The sequence below is a fragment of the Eutrema salsugineum genome, unplaced genomic scaffold, assembly GCF_000478725.1.
Source record: "Eutrema salsugineum unplaced genomic scaffold, Eutsalg1_0 scaffold_5, whole genome shotgun sequence".
Taxonomy (NCBI): domain Eukaryota; kingdom Viridiplantae; phylum Streptophyta; class Magnoliopsida; order Brassicales; family Brassicaceae; genus Eutrema; species Eutrema salsugineum.
This window is the reverse complement of record NW_006256612.1, coordinates 4,342,387-4,361,343: the sequence shown is the minus strand read 5'-3', so window position 1 is coordinate 4,361,343 and position 18,957 is coordinate 4,342,387. Positions and strand designations below refer to the sequence as shown.

General features: G+C 34.9%; 3 protein-coding genes across 4 annotated transcripts; all 3 read left to right on the top strand.

Annotated features, from left to right (window-relative positions):
• Nucleotides 1-4,162: 4,162 nt before the first annotated feature.
• LOC112084137 (polyadenylate-binding protein 2-like) lies at nucleotides 4,163-6,215 on the top strand. Of its 2 annotated transcripts, XM_024153162.1 has the most exons (7): nucleotides 4,163-4,389; nucleotides 4,471-4,527; nucleotides 4,804-4,839; nucleotides 5,107-5,199; nucleotides 5,366-5,583; nucleotides 5,670-5,881; nucleotides 5,980-6,215. In XM_024153162.1, the coding sequence occupies exons 1-7, from the start codon at nucleotides 4,354-4,356 to the stop codon at nucleotides 6,018-6,020; spliced, it is 693 nt and encodes a 230-aa protein (XP_024008930.1). In that variant the 5' UTR covers nucleotides 4,163-4,353; the 3' UTR covers nucleotides 6,021-6,215. The 2 variants fall into 2 exon arrangements, with proteins under 2 accessions (XP_024008930.1, XP_024008931.1); XM_024153163.1 differs by lacking the exon at nucleotides 4,804-4,839.
• Nucleotides 6,216-8,121: 1,906 nt separating this feature from the next.
• LOC18992058 (BTB/POZ domain-containing protein At1g30440) lies at nucleotides 8,122-11,277 on the top strand. The gene is made up of 4 exons (XM_006415410.2): nucleotides 8,122-8,666; nucleotides 8,840-8,909; nucleotides 9,132-10,373; nucleotides 10,449-11,277. The coding sequence occupies exons 1-4, from the start codon at nucleotides 8,608-8,610 to the stop codon at nucleotides 11,070-11,072; spliced, it is 1,995 nt and encodes a 664-aa protein (XP_006415473.1). The 5' UTR covers nucleotides 8,122-8,607; the 3' UTR covers nucleotides 11,073-11,277.
• A 1,070-nt stretch (nucleotides 11,278-12,347) lies between these two features.
• LOC18992057 (cation-chloride cotransporter 1) lies at nucleotides 12,348-18,856 on the top strand. The gene is made up of 14 exons (XM_006415409.2): nucleotides 12,348-12,619; nucleotides 13,258-13,404; nucleotides 13,694-13,772; nucleotides 14,399-14,487; nucleotides 14,566-14,680; nucleotides 14,874-14,974; nucleotides 15,136-15,197; nucleotides 15,507-15,734; nucleotides 15,833-15,947; nucleotides 16,076-16,270; nucleotides 16,620-17,020; nucleotides 17,203-17,364; nucleotides 17,482-18,617; nucleotides 18,747-18,856. Exons 1-13 carry the CDS (start codon nucleotides 12,462-12,464, stop codon nucleotides 18,558-18,560), a joined length of 2,931 nt encoding a protein of 976 aa, XP_006415472.1. The 5' UTR covers nucleotides 12,348-12,461; the 3' UTR covers nucleotides 18,561-18,617; nucleotides 18,747-18,856.
• The last annotated feature ends 101 nt before the right edge of the window (nucleotides 18,857-18,957 follow it).

The following is an 18,957-nucleotide window of genomic DNA, read 5'->3' as shown; positions in this document are numbered from 1 at the left end:
GAGTGTTTTTCTCTTACATGTACCATCTATTCTATTAAAACAGAAGCACATTTAGTGCTTGCATCCAAACACTCCCAAAGTTTTTTTATAATATTTTATTTTATTTTTATATTTAATTTCCGAAAATTAGTTATTAATTTAGATATTTTTAGATTTCCTAAAATCTAGGTCATCTTTAATTTAAATTTTAAATTATTAGAAATTTAAATAAATTTAGTTACAAAAATTTGCATTAAATTTAATTTAAATTCAAAAAATTCAAAAAAAATTATAATTAAATTTAATTACGAAAATTTAGATAATAATTTTAATACTTTAGAATTTCTTAAATATAGGAAAGATTTATTTAAAATTTTGAATTTAAATAATATTCTTATAAAAATGCATAGCAAATAAATATTTTATCGTATTTTATCATAAACAATCGGTCTAAAATATCAAATATTTGAGATTAATAAATATTTATATTATACAATAATATGATCGAGCTGATTAGAGTTATATATATATATATATATATATATATATAAGGTCCATGAGTTAATTTATTAAAACATGTAAGATATTAAGATGATTTGAGACAATTAAACTAACAGGTTAGCCCGTTTTTATATATATATATATATTATTTTTTTTTTAATAGCACAAATAGTAAATAAATATCTTATTATATTTTTTCATAATCAATTGGTCCAAATATTCCATATTAGTAAATATTTATAGGGTTATACAATTATAATTATAGTCTTATACGGGTTAGTTTGTCAAAACATGTAAGATATTAAAAATGATTTAAGACAACTAAACGGATGGATTAGCAAATTCATAGATATATAGATTGTTTATGTGTAAATCTAAATTCACATAATAACAAAGTTTATAATTAACATTAGATCAATGTATACTTAAATAATGTATACTCTTATTCTACTAATATACTAATTTTACTGTTTAAAATTAAAATATGATAACAATTTTTTGATTTAAAAAAAATAAATAACAAAAATAAATTATATCTAAACAAAAAAGATAAATACAACTTATATTAGAAATAAAAAAAATAAAACATTTCCGTGCGGACGCACGGGGTTAAAATCTAGTTATTTCTTGAGTTTGAAAAGTATTAATCATCCTAAACTGCTTTCAGAAGTTAATTAACTAATCTATGTGGCAGGGCAACACTGGGGATGCATCGGTGTCCCTCAAAGTTTATTAAGTTCAAATTCAAAATTAAGAACCCCTGAAAGGTTCAAACATTGGAGAGGTTGTAAATTGAAGTTCTAAATTTAGGTTCTAAACTTAATAATTGATAATAAAAAATTGATAAGAATTCCTTAAGGGGTTCAGCTATTGGAGATGCTCTAAGGATCCATTCACGTTCTGAGCAACAACTTGACTGCTTCCCAATGTATATTTCCATTCGTACTCATAAATCTACTAATCAATCCAATCACATCGGAAATATCAAGCCTTGTTCCCACCATTTTCTACCACTCCTTGAACCTTTCAAATGTTTCATAATTTTGTTATTAGAAACATCAGCCACACCTTTCTTGTCTTGTCATAAGAATTATTGTTTCCAAGACAGTAAAGAAGTGACATCTGGTGAACCCCACAAATCATCATGCAATTATTCGAGAACACCTTTTGTATTGTATATCCCCACATTTCCAATAAGCCTACAGGCGATTTATCTTTATCTGTTTCTAGAATCTGCATGGAACTGGAATAGACATGTGTATAATTAACCAACTCTCGTCATCTTAATCAATTAATCACTTAAGCGTCGGAGAGCCTTCGGAAAACACACCCTATCAGATTTTCTTGGCCTTCACGTAGCTATTTGTTTTGCAGGAGACTTGCTCCCACAAAAAAAACTGAAAATCTCCTAAACATATATATATATATATATATATTGTTTATATATATATATATATATGTAAATATAAGAGTATATACTAATCTCTTTATTATTATATATGTAGTTATGTTTAATCAGTAATAGCAAGAGATTCCGCATAGAATTTGATTTGATTCTAATTTTTCCCAGCAAGACGAATTCTCAACTACAGAAAAATCGTTATAAGATCACTTAATTCGACGAAATCTATATATATATATATATATATAAAGTAAAATGTTCTCTTTTCTCATGGTGCCACATCATTTTCTCAAACTCTAAAATTTTGACACATCATCAATTCAATTATTAATTTATAATTTATTATATTTTGTGTTATTATACTTTAATTCTCATAATAACTATCATCAATTAATTTAACAAGAATATGAATGATTTACTTTATAATAATAATTTATATATTAATGCATTTATTCATTATTATTTTTAAATGATTTACTTTATTTATATGATTCGATATATATGAATAGTAAACTATAAAATTTTAAGATAGCCGGATTTGGATCCAGTTTTGCCAAATTCGAGAAACAAATTCTCCGATCCAAAATTTTTAATATCTAAAAATATCCAAATTCGTTGTAAAAGTTATAAAATATTAGAATATAACAAAAGACATAAATTTAAACAAAATTAGAATAATAGATTATAAAATTAAATGCATATTAACGGGTAAGGAATAATTGCACGAGTTTCAAAAAGCTCGAGTGACAATTATATTCTTTCTTATTTTAATTATTTTTGTTATTTGTAATAGCATAGCGTGTAATAATTTATAAAATAAAAATTATTTTTTAAATGAGTACTTAATTAATAATATAGAGATGTGAGAATGCATATTTTTAAGTTAATATTTGAAACATAGAATAGGTGAAACTCCTCTTAAAAATTTATACAGAGCTCATGTTAGAGAGGTGACATTGAAAATGGTTAGAAAAAAAAAGAAAAACCTGAGAAAGATAGAAATTTCAACCTGAGAAAGAGGGAGAGGGAGAGGGAGATGGAGAAGGAGAAGGAGAGGGAAATGGAGAGAGAAATTGGTGTAGAAAAAAAGAGAAATTATAAATAAATTTTGGAAATATGTTAGAGAATCGAGATATTTTCAAATAATTAATTGTCTATTACATATATATTTTTCCTGAATGCATCAATCAAAAATTGTATATATTTGAAAATCATAAATCTACATAAATATAAAAGATATCTATAAACTAAATTTGATATGAGATTTTAATTGATATATAATTTGATTATTTTCTAAATGTTGTATATAAAATTATTAAATACTATAAATATATATAAAAGTTGAAATACAAAAACTAATGAAAAAATTGATATTGTAGAGTTTTTTTTAAATGTATTAACAAATATAATACAAAATTTTGCAATCAACCCCTAGTATATACATATAAAACCACTCATAATGTTACACTCACTACTCACTATATTCGTGACTAGAGCAAGTCGACATGATGATTCATGGAATATATATTATCGAGGTAGCGTCTTCTAAAAGTGTAAACAAAATGAATGGGTATTCAAATATAGTTTTTTTTTTGTGTAACTGAAATGATATTTATATATAGTTTTGATTGGAATTATCACTATATGATTTACTACTAGTTAAGTATAGGTTTTGGCAATAAAACATAAATAACTATGATCTTGAATCCCAAAGTTAATGTGAGTTTAGAAGAAACTGTAAATTGAAAATTAAATTTATTATAAAAAAAATTAATGTGAGTTTTAGACCAAAAAAAAAGTTAATGTGAGTTTGTGTTTTAATAACTGTTAAAAAGTTGTCGTTATATATAAGCGTACAGAAGTTTATAATTTCATTAAATATTTTACAGTTTGATCTGACAATCACAAAAAAAAATATCCGATATAAAAGGGTTTCTTAACATAACAAAAAATCTGCATGACTACATAATTATATGGACAAAAACACTTAACTAAAATTTGTTTGGTGTCTTTCAAAATTTTGAGGCGGAGAGTGAAGAACAACATTATTACCGCACTCGCACGCCAAAGATTAGTGGGAGGGATTGGATTCTTTGAGTATAGAGATTAGAACAAAAGTAAGCCCCACATTTTTTAGATTAAATTGTTTTTGTTATCTTGTTTTAATGTCTTATCAAAGCAGTAATCACGACCTAAGTGTCTTTAATATTTAGGGTTGCATGTGTGGTCAACAACTTAATAATTAGTTCGTTTTGAAAATCGTGGATAATAGAAGCCCAAACGCAGTCTAGGGTTTTTGCTTCTCCATCGATAACCTAGCACTCTAGCAGTCGCTCTTTCTCCTTTCATCAAATCCTAATCCTTCAAACTAAACTCAGACTCTCAGTAAACAGACTCTAGGGTTTTTGCCTCTCAATCTCAACCTATCGAATACCCATCAGTCACTCCTGTCTTTCCATCTCAACTTCTCCATGGACAATAAGAGGAAGAGGCGCGAGGAATCCGATGTAATCTTCTTCTTATTCTTCTTATGGGTTTCTTGTTTACACTTTGACTCGACCTTGTTTCTCAAACTCTAAGCTTTCTAGGATTCAGATGCCTTAGTAAAGCCTAAGAAGCAGAAGAAGCGGAAGAAGCAGAAGAAGGTCATATTTAAACTTTATCTAAAGATTTGTCCTGATACTTTGCTTAGCTGTATAGTTGCTATTATGCATAAGGTTCTCTAATTACTTGTTATGATGGTTAAGATTCATTTAGCCTCTGTATATATATCATCAGCTTAAGGTAGCTTTAACTTAACCTATTTTGACTTGTACTTTTTAAACCTAATAGTAAGTCATCTCCCTCTTAAACTTCCTTGAATCTACTTTTCTGTTTATGACTATGTTTCATTCTTTGGCATTAACCATATTGTTTTCCAGAAAAGTGATCAAGATAAAGTGACTGCCTTGAAAAAGGTTAGCAAAGCCATTAGTTTTTTTTGTTAGTCGACCCTAAGATAATTACGAGTAACCTCTTAAAAACAAATTTCTCCTTAGAGTTGGACAAGATAATTTTTATGAAAATGAAAATCTTCTTCTAAGAAGCTGCACGCAGTTCAGATTCGTTTATCTTCTACATTTTTCTCATTAGTTGCAAAGAATCATTTTTCAAAACAAAGAAAGCGTTTGATTATTTTTTTTCTGCATTTGTTACTCATTTTGACTTTCCTAATTCTATGGCAGAAAATAGATGATTTAAGTAATTGTCTGAACGAGATGACTAAAATTCTCAAAAAACTAAAGAAGAATTCAGATGAACTGGAGATTTCACTGAAGGTATGTGTTTTTTTTTAACAAAAAAAATATATATGGTATGCGTGTTTAATTAGCAGTTCTATGTGTTTGTTTATAGTTGTTGTATGTGTTTTGTATGTTTGAGGAATGATACGTTAACACTCTATAACTAATCTATTTGTTTAATTTCAACCATGTCTGCATGCAGGAGAAAGAAACTCCAAAGAAAGAGATGGTAGAACATAAGTGCTTATTCGAAAGTAATGATTCAGAAATGAAAAACCCGCAAACCATTTACGTCAAGGGATTCGATTGTTTCTTTCCTATTGATGATATCAAGAGCGCTTTGAAAAACCACTTCAGTTCTTGTGGAGAGGTCTCAAGGATTTTCGTTCCGTTTGAGTGTGAAACCGGTTCTCCCTTGGGGTTTGTTACTTTCTTCCTCCAATTTTCTGACAACTAAAGTTAAATGCAGACGAAAAGATTTTCTCTCTTTTTTCTTTTTCTTTCAGATTCGCTTTCATTAATATGAGAAAAGATGACAAGAAGGCGTTAACACTCGATGGAAGTTACTTGGGAGGGCTGAGACTTGAGGTTACAATGGCTAAAGGGAGAAACGGATACAGTGGCTATACTAACTTTAATGGTTGTAAACGTTGTCGTAGTAATTGGATGAAGCGCCGTTCGGAACTCGAACGCTTCTTTCACAGAGGATTCTCCCGAGGTACATAAATAGTTTCTTTTTTATTGGAATCTTCATAAGAAATTTACTTCTCTTTTAATTTTTTTGGGTTATTTTTTTTTGTTCTTGATGTTGTGTAGACTTCCTTATCAAACACGGCCTTATTAAGACAGTCCCTTGAAGATCAAGCAATAATGAACAACCACAACCACAGCCACAGCCAATAGTGTGTTTGTTTCGCCGTTGCTGCTACTTGTTTACCGACCGAACTTCTATATATTTCGTGTGTTCTATGACAACTTGTATTATGGGGTTTCGTTTTATTTAGTTGTATAATTTATGCCTCAATCAAATGATGATACCTTTTTTTATGAAACTAGTTTTCTTAACTCTAAAATAAGATTACATGTAGTCAACTTTGTGAGTTGTGTAACCATGTTGTCTCGAGTGCCTTAACAATAACGTCATGATACTCACTTCAAGATCTTCAAGGTCTTTCTGTTCCCTCATCTTCTGTAATCGACAGAACTAGAGGGTCAGGGGGCTTTCTTGAGGAAGAAGTATCAGAGGAAGAAGTATCAGAGTAGGAGAGTGTTTGGGAGGAGAGGGAAGGTATTTTTTGTTACTTCTGCTCATTATTTTGAGCCATGAGTTAGTCATAATTAATGTCTGAAAATCTGAATTTTTGAGTCCCAATTTTCTTATTCGTCTTTTTTATTTCTTACAGATTTTTGATTAATTTCGCTCCTTGAAACATTCAAAAGCTGTGAGTGGCATGTCAAAACTAATTCCAAAATCAACAAAGCATTTCTTTTCAAATGACAATCATATTTGTTCCCCAAGTCTCACATCTCTCCTTCTTTCACAATCCTAAATATCTAAACAAACAAACAGAGTTTTATTAGATATTTTCAGTTAACTAATTAACAGTTAACACTGGTCGGGTCTATTGGATGTGAAAGTTTATGGCCATGTCAGCTTTGAACAATACAAATCTTCGTCGGACAACGAAGCTTCAACCACATGCTTAGATAGATAGTACGGACAAATCACATTCCATCACTAATAATAGAAGAATATTTTGTAATAACATGTCTTTCATGACTTGGCGAAGTTTGCATTATTGGTTTTGAAATGTATTTAGACATATATATTTCTGTCTATATGTATGTAAATAATAAATATAGTATATCCTGATCTTTTGATAAATATATATGTAGTTATAGTTTATCAATCGTAGCATGACATTCCGCAGAGAATTTAATTTGATTCTTAATTATTCTCAGCAAGACGAATTCTCAAACTACAGTAAAACTGTTTCAAGATCACTTAGACGACATATATACATATACAATGTGCAAAACTATTAGAAAAATCACTCATAATGTTACACTCACTCCTTTCGTGACTAGGACAAGTCGACAAGATGAATCATGGAATATTATCAAGGTAGCGTCTTCGAAAAGTGTAAAACAAAATGAATGATATTTTATTATAGTTTTGATAGAAATTTATCGCTATGTTTTACTGAGTATAGGTTTTGGCAACAAAACGTAAATAACTATGAACTTGAATCCTAAGTTAAGTAATGTGAGTTTGTGTTGTAACTGATAAAAAGTTGTCGTTATATTTATACGGGTACAGAAGCGTATAATTTCATTAAATATTTTACAGTTTGATCTGTTAAGCACTGAAAGAAATATCCAAAATACTTAATATTACAAAAAATCCGCATGACTACATAATTGTATGGACAAAAACATAACTAAAATTTGTTTGGTCTCTTTCAAAAATTTGAGGCGGAGAGTGAATACATTATTACCGCACTCGCACGCCAAAGATTAGTGGGAAGGGTTGGATTCTTTGAGTAGAGAGATTAGGACAAAATTAAACCCCACAATTTTGAGATTAAAGTGTTTGCTAATATCGAGAATCAAACACAATGAGTATGTTTGAAGATACAAAGGACCCCACATGCGTGCATGTGTTCATCAAAAACCTTTAACTCCCTCATTAATCTCTCCCAAATCTCGAGATTTTCAATTGTCCATCATCTCTTTCCTTTTATTTCACTATGGATTAAAAAAATTTCTAAATTCCTCAAGCAACCAATACAGAAACTATCAATTAACTCCATTTTTATTTTCTTGCATTTATTTATTTTTTTCCTCTTACAAGACCACAAGTTTGCCTTTTTGTTTTAATAAAAAAAAAAATTAATGTTGGCTTAGCTATATGGTCCCCTAACATTGTATATTCTCGTATAAAGGGTACGAGAGAGCTGGTAACTTCTTCTGCTTAGCTGTTCTTGTCTAGCTGGGTTTTTAGGGGTTCGGCTTCTTTCTTTTCTTTTCTTTTTTTTGTTGGGGAAAAAGGTTTGAATTTGGTGTTGCAGATAAGGTTATTTGAGATTCTTGGTTTCTTTAGTGGGTTTTGGTCAAGGGATCTGTTTCACATCGGTGTGATTATTTGAGGGTTTAGGTTTAATTTCTGGAAGATTATTGTGAGCTGCTGAGTTTCTGTTACTGAATGTGGAGAAAAGAGGCAGCTTACGTGTTTGTTAAAATGTCTGAGTGAAATTGATCTGTTTTAAGTTCTTAATCGATCTGGGTACTAAGGGATGGATCCAAAGTCTCTTTCTTTCTGAGAAATTAGCAGTTTCTTGTTTGGTTGCTGTACGTTAGGGTTTGGATTTTGGTGGAGGTTTTTTTGGGGTTTTGGAAGCTCAAATATCATAGTTTCTTCGTTGAATTCTGGTAAGAGAAAGTATGGCCTGCATGAAGCTTGGATCCAAATCTGATGCTTTCCAGAGACAAGGCCAGGCTTGGTATATTCACTTGATCTCTCGTATTTTTGTTCCAAGTTTGTGATTCTTCTTGTTTTTTCTCCTTTCTAATGGCTGAATTTGAGACCTTTGGTCTTTAAGGCAATCTCAGTATTACTTAGTCAAAGCTCATTCCTTTGACTGAATTTGATCTTCTTTGGTTGTGCTAATTGCAGGTTTTGCACAACTGGACTTCCAAGTGATATCGTCGTTGAAGTTGGAGAGATGTCTTTCCATCTCCACAAGGTAAATTTGATTAACTTGAACAAGACAACACTCTCTTTCTTGAAACACAGTGTTATATTGCCTTTATCTGGAACAATCATCGTCTTGTAGAATGTTATGCTCTTCTCCGGCATTGTAGAAATCTCGAATGACTGCTATTTATCGAAGATGTGTGTTGGTTTGTGTTTTCCTGTTCCAACATTTGCAATTTCCTATAACATTTTTATTTTTTGCTATCTGCAGTTTCCCTTGCTCTCTAGAAGTGGAGTCATGGAAAGAAGGATTGCAGAGGCATCAAAAGAAGGGGATGATAAATGTCTCATTGAGATTCCTGATCTTCCAGGCGGAGATAAAACCTTTGAACTAGTCGCCAAATTCTGCTACGGTGTGAAGCTCGAACTCACCGCTTCCAACGTTGTATATCTCAGATGTGCTGCTGAGCATCTCGAGATGACTGAAGAGTATGGGGAAGCAAATCTCATTTCTCAATCCGAAACGTTTTTCAACCAAGTGGTCCTCAAAAGCTGGAAAGATTCAATCAAAGCGCTTCAAAGCTGCGACGAGGTCCTCGAGTATGCTGATGAACTGAACATTACCAAGAAATGTATCGAGTCATTAGCCATGAGAGCATCGACAGACCCAAACTTGTTTGGATGGCCAGTTGTGGAGCATGGTGGGCCCATGCAGAGTCCAGGTGGCAGCGTTTTATGGAACGGGATAAGCACCGGAGCTAGACCTAAACATACTAGCTCAGACTGGTGGTACGAGGATGCGTCCATGCTTAGTTTTCCTCTTTTCAAGAGACTTATCACAGTCATGGATTCCCGGGGCATAAGAGAAGACATCATTGCCGGTTCGCTTACTTATTACACGAGAAAATACTTGCCTGGCTTGAAAAGACGACGTGGTGGACCTGAATCTAGTGGTCGTTTCAGCACACCGTTGGGCTCGGGGAATGTACTGTCTGAGGAAGAGCAGAAGAACTTGCTTGAAGAGATCCAGGAGCTTCTCCGTATGCAAAAAGGTTTAGTTCCGACCAAGTTCTTCGTCGACATGCTTCGTATCGCCAAGATTTTGAAAGCTAGTCCGGCTTGCATAGCGAATTTAGAGAAGAGGATAGGGATGCAGCTTGACCAGGCGGCGTTGGAAGATCTTGTAATGCCTAGCTTTTCTCATACAATGGAGACTTTATACGACGTCGACTCTGTGCAAAGGATCTTGGACCATTTTCTTGGGATGGATCAGATTATGCCCGTTGGGGTTGGCTCTCCGTGTTCTTCAGTAGATGATGTGAATTTGATTGGATCACCACAGTCGATAACACCAATGACGGCCGTTGCAAAGCTCATCGATGGGTATCTTGCTGAAGTTGCTCCTGATGTCAATCTCAAGCTTCCAAAGTTCCAAGCTTTAGCCGCCTCTGTTCCTGAATATGCAAGACTCTTAGACGATGGACTCTATCGCGCAATAGACATTTATCTTAAGGTAAGACCCTACAAACAAACCCCATCAATCTTCTTGAATATCTGCTTAATCTTTCCTTCTTATGATGATTTGCAGCATCATCCTTGGTTAGCGGAAACAGAAAGAGAGAATCTTTGCAGGTTGTTAGATTGCCAGAAGCTCTCTTTAGAAGCTTGCACACACGCGGCACAGAACGAGAGATTACCTCTAAGAATAATCGTCCAGGTCCTCTTCTTTGAGCAGCTTCAGCTCAGAACCTCTGTTGCTGGATGTTTCTTGGTTTCAGACAACCTCGATGGCGGGTCAAGACAGCTAAGAAGCGGAGGATTTGCAGGAGGATCAAATGAAGGAGGAGGTGGAGGATGGGCAACCGCAGTAAGAGAGAACCAAGTCCTGAAAGTTGGAATGGACAGTATGAGAATGCGTGTTTGCGAGTTGGAGAAAGAATGTTCGAATATGAGACAGGAGATTGAGAAACTCGGGAAGACGACAAAGGGTGGTGGTGGTTCTGGAAGCGGTGGAGGCGGTAGCAAAACGTGGGAGAACGTTTCCAAGAAACTCGGGTTTGGTATTAAGCTGAAGTCGCATCAAATGTGCAGTGCTCAAGAAGGATCTGTGTCGAAGTCTAACAACGAGAATGTGAAGATTGAGAAGCTAAAAGATGTCAAAGAACGTCGTGGGAAGCATAAGAAAGCCTCGAGCATTAGTTCGGAAAGGTGAAAATGGTCAAAATTTCCACGGTTGACATGTCAGAGTTACAGTGTATTGGATTTACTTAGCTAAAAAAAAAAGAAGAGCTTCCATTTGTTAAATGTGTGCATTTGTAGTGAAGTGGTTCCTCTGATGTTTCTTCATTTGCTTTTTGTATCTTTGATAACCAACTATTTTGTCATTTTTAATTTTTAATTTCAACTTCTAAGAAAGTGAGAAAAAAGGGAAAATGGCTCAAAATTGGCAAATCATGGTCTATAGTAAGGGCTGGGCAAAATATCCGTTATATTTGTTTCGATCCGTTATCCGTCTCGATTCGATCCGTTATCCGTCTCGATTCGATCCGAAAAATTTGGATATTTGTACTAAAATTCAATATCCGTTAAAAACGGAGCAAATCACAAATACTTAAAAAAATTAAGATGGATATCCACTCCGCTTTGGTATAAATATATATGTATATATAGATAGATAATAATTCATATAAAATGTATAATTATTATATATAAATGTAATTTTTGTGAGTTTTTTGTTTATAAATTTGATTATTATAAATATTAAAACTTAATAAGTTAAGAATTTTTTTTTTTAAAGAAAATATTGTCATTTTTAACTAAATTTTGATTTTTAAAAATTTTATTTTAAATATATTATTATTTAAATATTTTTATGGAGCGGATCAGATATCCGGTAAATATTTAGATTTTTAGCGAATATCCGGAAAACGGATATCCGGATAGTTACGGATCGGAAACATGATTATTCGGATGGAGCGGAGCGGATCACGGATATCCTCAAAATCTAGGATATCCACTCCGCGCCCAACCCTAGAACTCTATACTGAGAGAAACCGAAAACTTAATAAATATGAATATTTACTATGGGGAGTTTCAAAATTATTCATTATAAGTTAATAAGCTTTTAATTAAAGTGAATGTAATTAGTTTCCTTAAGTTGGTTTATTGAAATAGAAACTGCTTAAAGTAGTTGTGTAATACTATTAGTTTATTGAGGAAATTGTTTTTTTTTTTAAATCTAGAAGACTTGGAACTGACCAAGACTATGCTATGGAATTGAAGGACATTTCAGCCATCTTGACCCAATTAAAAAGCCCAAATTAAATTAATTTATGTTACTTATTTTTTCTAGTTTTCTTCGTTTATAATATTTTTCCTTCTTTTTGTTTCTGAAATCGGAATTTGTCTCTTATTATTCATTGGGGTATATAATTTATTTAATATAATTTTCTACTACATTTCTCTTTTTCTTCCGTTAATTCGTCGAGTCTCGATCTCAGTTCTCGTCAGATTTCAGACTCTCCGATCTCTGATTCCGACGAGATAACCCTCTCATTGTTGAAAAGAGGAGCCAGGGATCTGTCCAGATTCGGCGAGAGAAATGGATAGCGGCGACATTGAAGAAGCCGGCGGTAACGGAGAAGAAGAATTCCCGCGTCTCGGCGGTGGAAGATACAGGCCGGTGGTGGCGCACGATAGGGCGGTTGTCGAAATGTCTTCCATCGATCCTGGATCTTCCTCCTCCTCTTCCAACCTCAAGTAATCTCTTATTTGGTCCCTTCCTTCCTTATTCTTTTTGAAAATTCGTGGGAACTTCATTTGCTTGTGGTGCTGTAGCCCAAATCTTGTATCTGTACTGATCAAGATCCTCAAGTGTTTTTAAGGATGTGAACTTTTTTTCGTTGATGACGATCTCGTGTTACTGATCAGTAGAAATGTGATGCAATTTGGTTCGTTGCGAATTTGCTATGATGTTTTCCGGCTCCCTGGTTGTTTAGGTTTGAATTTTCGTAGCTCAAAAGGGTAGAATTCGTTTCTTAAAGCTCCGATTTCTGCTGTGAGATTCTCCGACAATTTGATGTTGAAAGTGACGTTTGCTTAATAAGATTCACAGTACAATTCTGTTTTTTTTTTTTTGGTTTTGTTTTACTTCTGCTTCAGTCACCAGTGTGGCTAAACTTGGTCACACATTGGCATAAGGGTAAAAGATTTTTTAAAAAAAAATTTGGTTGCTTTCTTATTATACTGCTCGTAAAGAGATTCCTCAAAGGTGATATTCTAGTGTTGAGAAATGTGGGCGTGGAACATTCCAAACTCTACCTTGGGAGGAAATGTTGAATGTTTTAGTCATTTCGACCTTTTTCATCTTGAGTCTCACACTTGTAAGTTTTTGACAGGAACATTAAGGTAGTTGCACCAGGAGAGATGGGTGCTGGTTCAAGGGAGGGTCCAAGACCAGAAGATGGAGTCAATGGCCATCAGAAGGAATCCAAGCTGGAGTTATTTGGTTTCGATTCTCTCGTGAACATCCTTGGTTTGAAGAGGTAAATGCGATATTAATTGTCATTTACATGTAGAAATGTATATTAGAAAGATCAATCAACCACTTTCATCTCCTGCAGTAAATGGTAGATAGAAATTACTGAAAATGGTCTCTTGCTTTCGTTGATCAGCCTGGTCTTTTTGTTCTGAACTCAATCAATGGAGACATTGGATAGAATCATATAAGTTTCTTGCTTGTTTGAACCTGGTTTATTGTTTCCCTTGACTATGTAAAAAATTCATGATTCTATTCATTTTTACATGTGTTAATGTGGTGAATATCTCCCTCAGTATGACAGGGGAGCAAATTCCGGCACCTTCTAGCCCTAGAGATGGGGAGGACATCTCCATTACACAAGGGCACCCAAAGGTATCTTCCTATTCCCATTAGCTTCTCACTGCCTTGTAAATCATACAATTGATGATTTCTGTCAGGCTCTTCCGATTAAGCGATTCTCTCTGTTTTTTTTTTTTTTTTCTAAAGAAAATTATCCTCAAGTCACATCAGGCTTATTAGTAAAGAGAGGTATATGAAAGATTTTAGGGAACATTCGAGAAAGTTAATACCTCTCTAACACTGGCGATGCAAGGGCACGTCAGGAGTTCAAGTGTCATGCACTAGAATCACCCCTAGTCTCCTCCGGTTTTATCTCCTTATTTGTTTGGAAACGTTTATATACAATTCTAAACTTAAGATGGGCGAACAGGTTCTGTACTGTAGTTTAATCTGTTACATTACAAAAATTGCCTTCCTTTATCTGATTATTTTGCTGCTTTCTGTTTGGCAAACATTGTTTCTGGATGATTAGATGGTTTTACTTCGTCTTCCTTGTTCTGTTGTTGACTCTGTCTATTAATGCAAAATTAAGGTTTTCTTAGGTATTCTAGTCCGGCAAATATATTTTCAGTGTTTTCTATAAGGATTTTTGACATAGGCATCATCTATCGCTGCATTTATGTGTTCCATGATGTTACTTTATCTGCATGTTGTTGCAGCCTGCTCTCAAGATGGGTACAATGATGGGAGTTTTCGTTCCCTGCTTGCAAAACATATTAGGAATTATATACTATATCCGTTTCACATGGTAAGACTGCAAATTCCTTGATGTTGCACAACAGACTGCAAAGTCATCTTTGCCGTTCTTAATCTGTTCAATATTCAGGATTGTTGGCATGGCTGGTATCGGACAAGGCCTAGTATTGGTATTACTCTGTGGAACATGTACATTCTTGACGACAATATCTTTGAGTGCTATTGCGACAAATGGCGCAATGAAGGTATTTATTTTTTCTTATATATCAATCGCTTTTTCTTGGAATAAATCTGTGAAAACATAGTTGAAGATATCTTTCTGTTCGTTGGGTCTCTGGTCCATAGTTGAGACCCCTATTAATTTTCTCTTTCGTTTGTGATTTAGCAATAGTCAGGACATCAAGCTTATTCTGTTCTTAAATTTTGCATTACTTCCAGGGTGGAGGACCATATTACCTCATTGGTCGTGCTCTTGGTCCGGAGGTTGGGATTAGCATAGGTTTATGCTTTTTCCTTGGCAATGCAGTTGCTGGAGCTCTGTAAGTGTAAATTCTGGATCCTTTAAAGGAACTCTTTTGGAGAAAGTCTTAAGTCTTGAGCTCAACTGTCATCCCTTAAGTTTCTGGTGCTCTTTTCAGTTTCACGTGGTCTCTAAGTGCTTCTAATACTACTTTATCTGCTTTCCTCCTTATCATTGTAGGTACGTTTTGGGTGCTGTGGAGACTTTTCTAAAAGCGTTCCCTGCTGCTGGGATTTTTAGAGGTATTACTGTGGAACTTGTAAGAACTGAAACCTGTGAACTAGCAAAGGCTACTAGGATCTAACAACTGTTAGTAATTTGTCAGTTTTTAATCGCCACTTTATCATGCTAGTCTTGACGCCAAAGACTCGTTTCATCAATTGTTAAAAGTGGCAAAGCGTATATGCAATCCAGGATTTGCAAGAACTATAGTTATCGACCACCAAAATCTGAATTTTATTTAACAAAACGTTTACTTGTTTGCCTCGGGACATAATTATAGCCTATAAGTCCCCTTTAGTCATTTAGCTTTGTTTCATTTCTAATGGCAGAAACTATCACAAAGGTTAATGGAACAGCAGTTGCCGAGTCAATACAAAGCCCAAACTCACATGACTTGCAGGTTTATGGGATTGTTGTGACTATCCTTTTATGCTTCATTGTATTTGGCGGCGTAAAGATGATCAATCGGGTTGCACCTGCTTTCCTAGTACCCGTTTTGCTCTCCATCTTCTGCATATTCATCGGAATATTTTTGGCAAAGACAGATGATCCTGACAGTAAGCCGATTCTGGATATCGTTGGAAATAGGCAACTGGAGATTTTTTTCCCCCAAATTGTTAACCTTCACTTTGTTCCCTTGTTATGATCTGAACAGCTGGAATTACGGGCTTGCGTTTAAAAAGTTTTAAAGATAACTGGGGTTCTGCTTATCAGATGACAAATAATGCGGGAATTCCTGATCCAACTGGAGGCACCTACTGGAGTTTCAAGTGAGTCACTTCCAGAATTTCTGCTGCCTATAATTGTAAAACTATAGTTTTGGTTAAGTTAGTGAAATATTTTTATCTGTTCAGTTTTTACTCTGAAATTTATTTACCCTTCTCTTTCTTTTTTTCAGTGAGTTGGTGGGTCTATTCTTCCCTGCTGTAACAGGAATTATGGCTGGTTCAAATCGATCAGCTTCACTGAAAGACACACAAAGATCAATTCCTGTTGGAACATTGGCTGCCACACTGACTACTACCTCACTGTATTTGATATCTGTTCTGTTTTTTGGAGCTGTTGCGACCCGTGACAAACTTTTGACTGATAGGTAACGGTGTTGCTCCTCGTGTGTCTTCATTTTTTATTTCTTAGCTGGTGTGTTGGGTTTTGTTAGGCAGAAGTGTACTGGAGGAAATGCAAATACCAACTTATCACTGGCACTTTCTTGTCTTTAGCATGGATAAACTTGAAAGAATCTAAAAATGGCTCTATGCTCTGAATATACTACACAAAACTACTAGGGGCCTACAAAAGCTGTACTTTTCTTAGTTTACATGTCAAAATAGATTTAACATATCTGATACTGCTCGCAGAGACTTGTTCTTTTAGCACTTCAATACCTAGCTTACATCAAGAATTTTCGGATTCATACAATGAGTAATTTTCCTCTATTGCAGGCTTCTTACTGCTACAATTGCTTGGCCTTTCCCTGCCATTGTTCACGTTGGCATCATCCTCTCTACCTTAGGGGCTGCTCTCCAGAGTTTGACAGGGGCTCCACGGTTACTTGCAGCTATAGCAAATGATGATATCCTCCCCATCCTGAATTATTTTAAAGTTGCAGATACTAGTGAACCTCACATAGCGACGCTTTTCACAGCATTGATCTGCATCGGATGTGTCGTTATCGGAAATCTTGATCTTATTACACCGACTGTGACCATGTTTTATCTTTTATGCTATTCGGGAGTAAACTTGTCTTGTTTCCTGCTCGATCTTCTTGATGCTCCAAGTTGGCGTCCACGGTGGAAGTATCATCATTGGAGCCTTTCCTTTGTTGGAGCCTCACTTTGCATAGGTATTAATTTTCATATATTCGCTGGAGAAAGTGTCTTTCGTACAGTCCTCCTATGTACTCCATTCCTAGAGAACAAATTCTTATTGATTCTACCACGTAGCTTATCTCACATGAAGCTTGAGATGTCTTATTCAGAAGAATCTTGTTGATTTTTTTTTTCACTTTTTTCTCTATTGTTGCAGTGATCATGTTCTTGATTTCTTGGTCATTCACTGTGGTTGCCATTGCGCTTGCAAGCCTTATATACAAATACGTTGGACTCAAAGGAAAAGCCGGGGACTGGGGGGATGGTTTTAAGAGTGCATATTTTCAGTTGGCCCTTCGTAGTCTCAGATCACTCGGAGGTAACCAACGGACGAAGTGTCATTACACCAATCCTGTCTTATTTATTTGGCTCAATATTAGATGATCCATTTATGTAAGCTTTTCTCATGTTACTCTTTTTTTTTCCCTAATTGCAGCGAATCAAGTGCACCCCAAGAACTGGTATCCAATTCCCCTTGTTTTCTGCAGACCATGGGGACAACTCCCAGAAAATGTTCCGTGCCACCCTAAGCTGGCTGATTTTGCCAACTGTATGAAGAAAAAAGGTCGTGGAATGTCGATCTTTGTCTCAATATTAGATGGTGACTACTATGAATGTGCTGAAGAAGCAAAAGAAGCCTGCAAACAACTAGCCACCTACATTGAGTATAAGCGTTGTGAAGGTGTAGCCGAAATCGTTGTAGCCCCAAACATGACTGAAGGGTTCCGTGGGATCATCCAGACGATGGGACTCGGAAATCTCAAACCCAACATCGTGGTAATGCGATACCCTGAGATCTGGCGCCGAGAAAATCTAACAGAGATTCCATCCACGTTTGTCGGGATAATCAACGACTGCATAACAGCAAACAAAGCAGTAGTCATCATCAAAGGGTTAGACGAATGGCCAAACGAGTACCAAAGACAGTACGGAACAATCGACTTGTACTGGATTGTGAGAGACGGAGGTCTCATGCTTCTTCTCTCACAGCTTCTTCTGACTAAAGAAAGCTTCGAGAGCTGCAAAATCCAACTCTTCTGCATAGCTGAAGAGGATTCAGACGCGGAAGCACTCAAAGCCGACGTGAAGAAGTTCCTCTACGATCTCAGAATGCAAGCCGAAGTAATCGTGGTGACGATGAAGTCATGGGACATAAGATCGGAAGGAAACAGCCAAGAGGATTCGTTGGAAGCTTTCGATGCTGCTCAGAGACGGATCTCAGATTACTTGGGAGAGATCAAGAGACAAGGTTCGAATCCGTTGTTGGCGAATGGGAAACCGATGGTGGTGAATGAGCAACAAGTGGAGAAGTTTTTGTACACAATGCTGAAACTGAACTCGACCATACTCAGTTACTCGAGGATGGCTGCGGTGGTTCTTGTTAGTCTCCCGCCGCCTCCGTTGAACCATCCGGCGTATTTCTACATGGAATATATGGATTTGCTGGTGGAGAATGTCCCGAGGATGTTGATCGTTAGAGGGTATCACAGAGATGTTGTTACTTTGTTTACATAGTGTTCCAATCTCAGTTTATAAACCAACCAAGAACATCAAAAAGCCTGCCCTTTCAAGGTCAGTTTTTCTTAACAGTTTATAATTCCTTTTTCATTTAGTACAGAGAATTTTTCATTTTGTTGAAAAGAATTGAATTGAATATTCCAGCGAGCTATAGCTTTTTTTTTTTTCTTTTTTTTGTTGCAGATAGAACATTTCTGAGGTTGTATTCTGAGACAAATCTATACATTTCCCTCTCATGGATTTTGGAAGATTTTGATATAATTAGCTTCATACAAACTTATGGACACCCATAATTTTCATATGTATTGGTCACTTTGACATAGCTCACTAATTTTTTTTTTTTTTTTTATGGTTTTAAAGATGTTCAAGGATCAAAATTACATGAACTAACTCA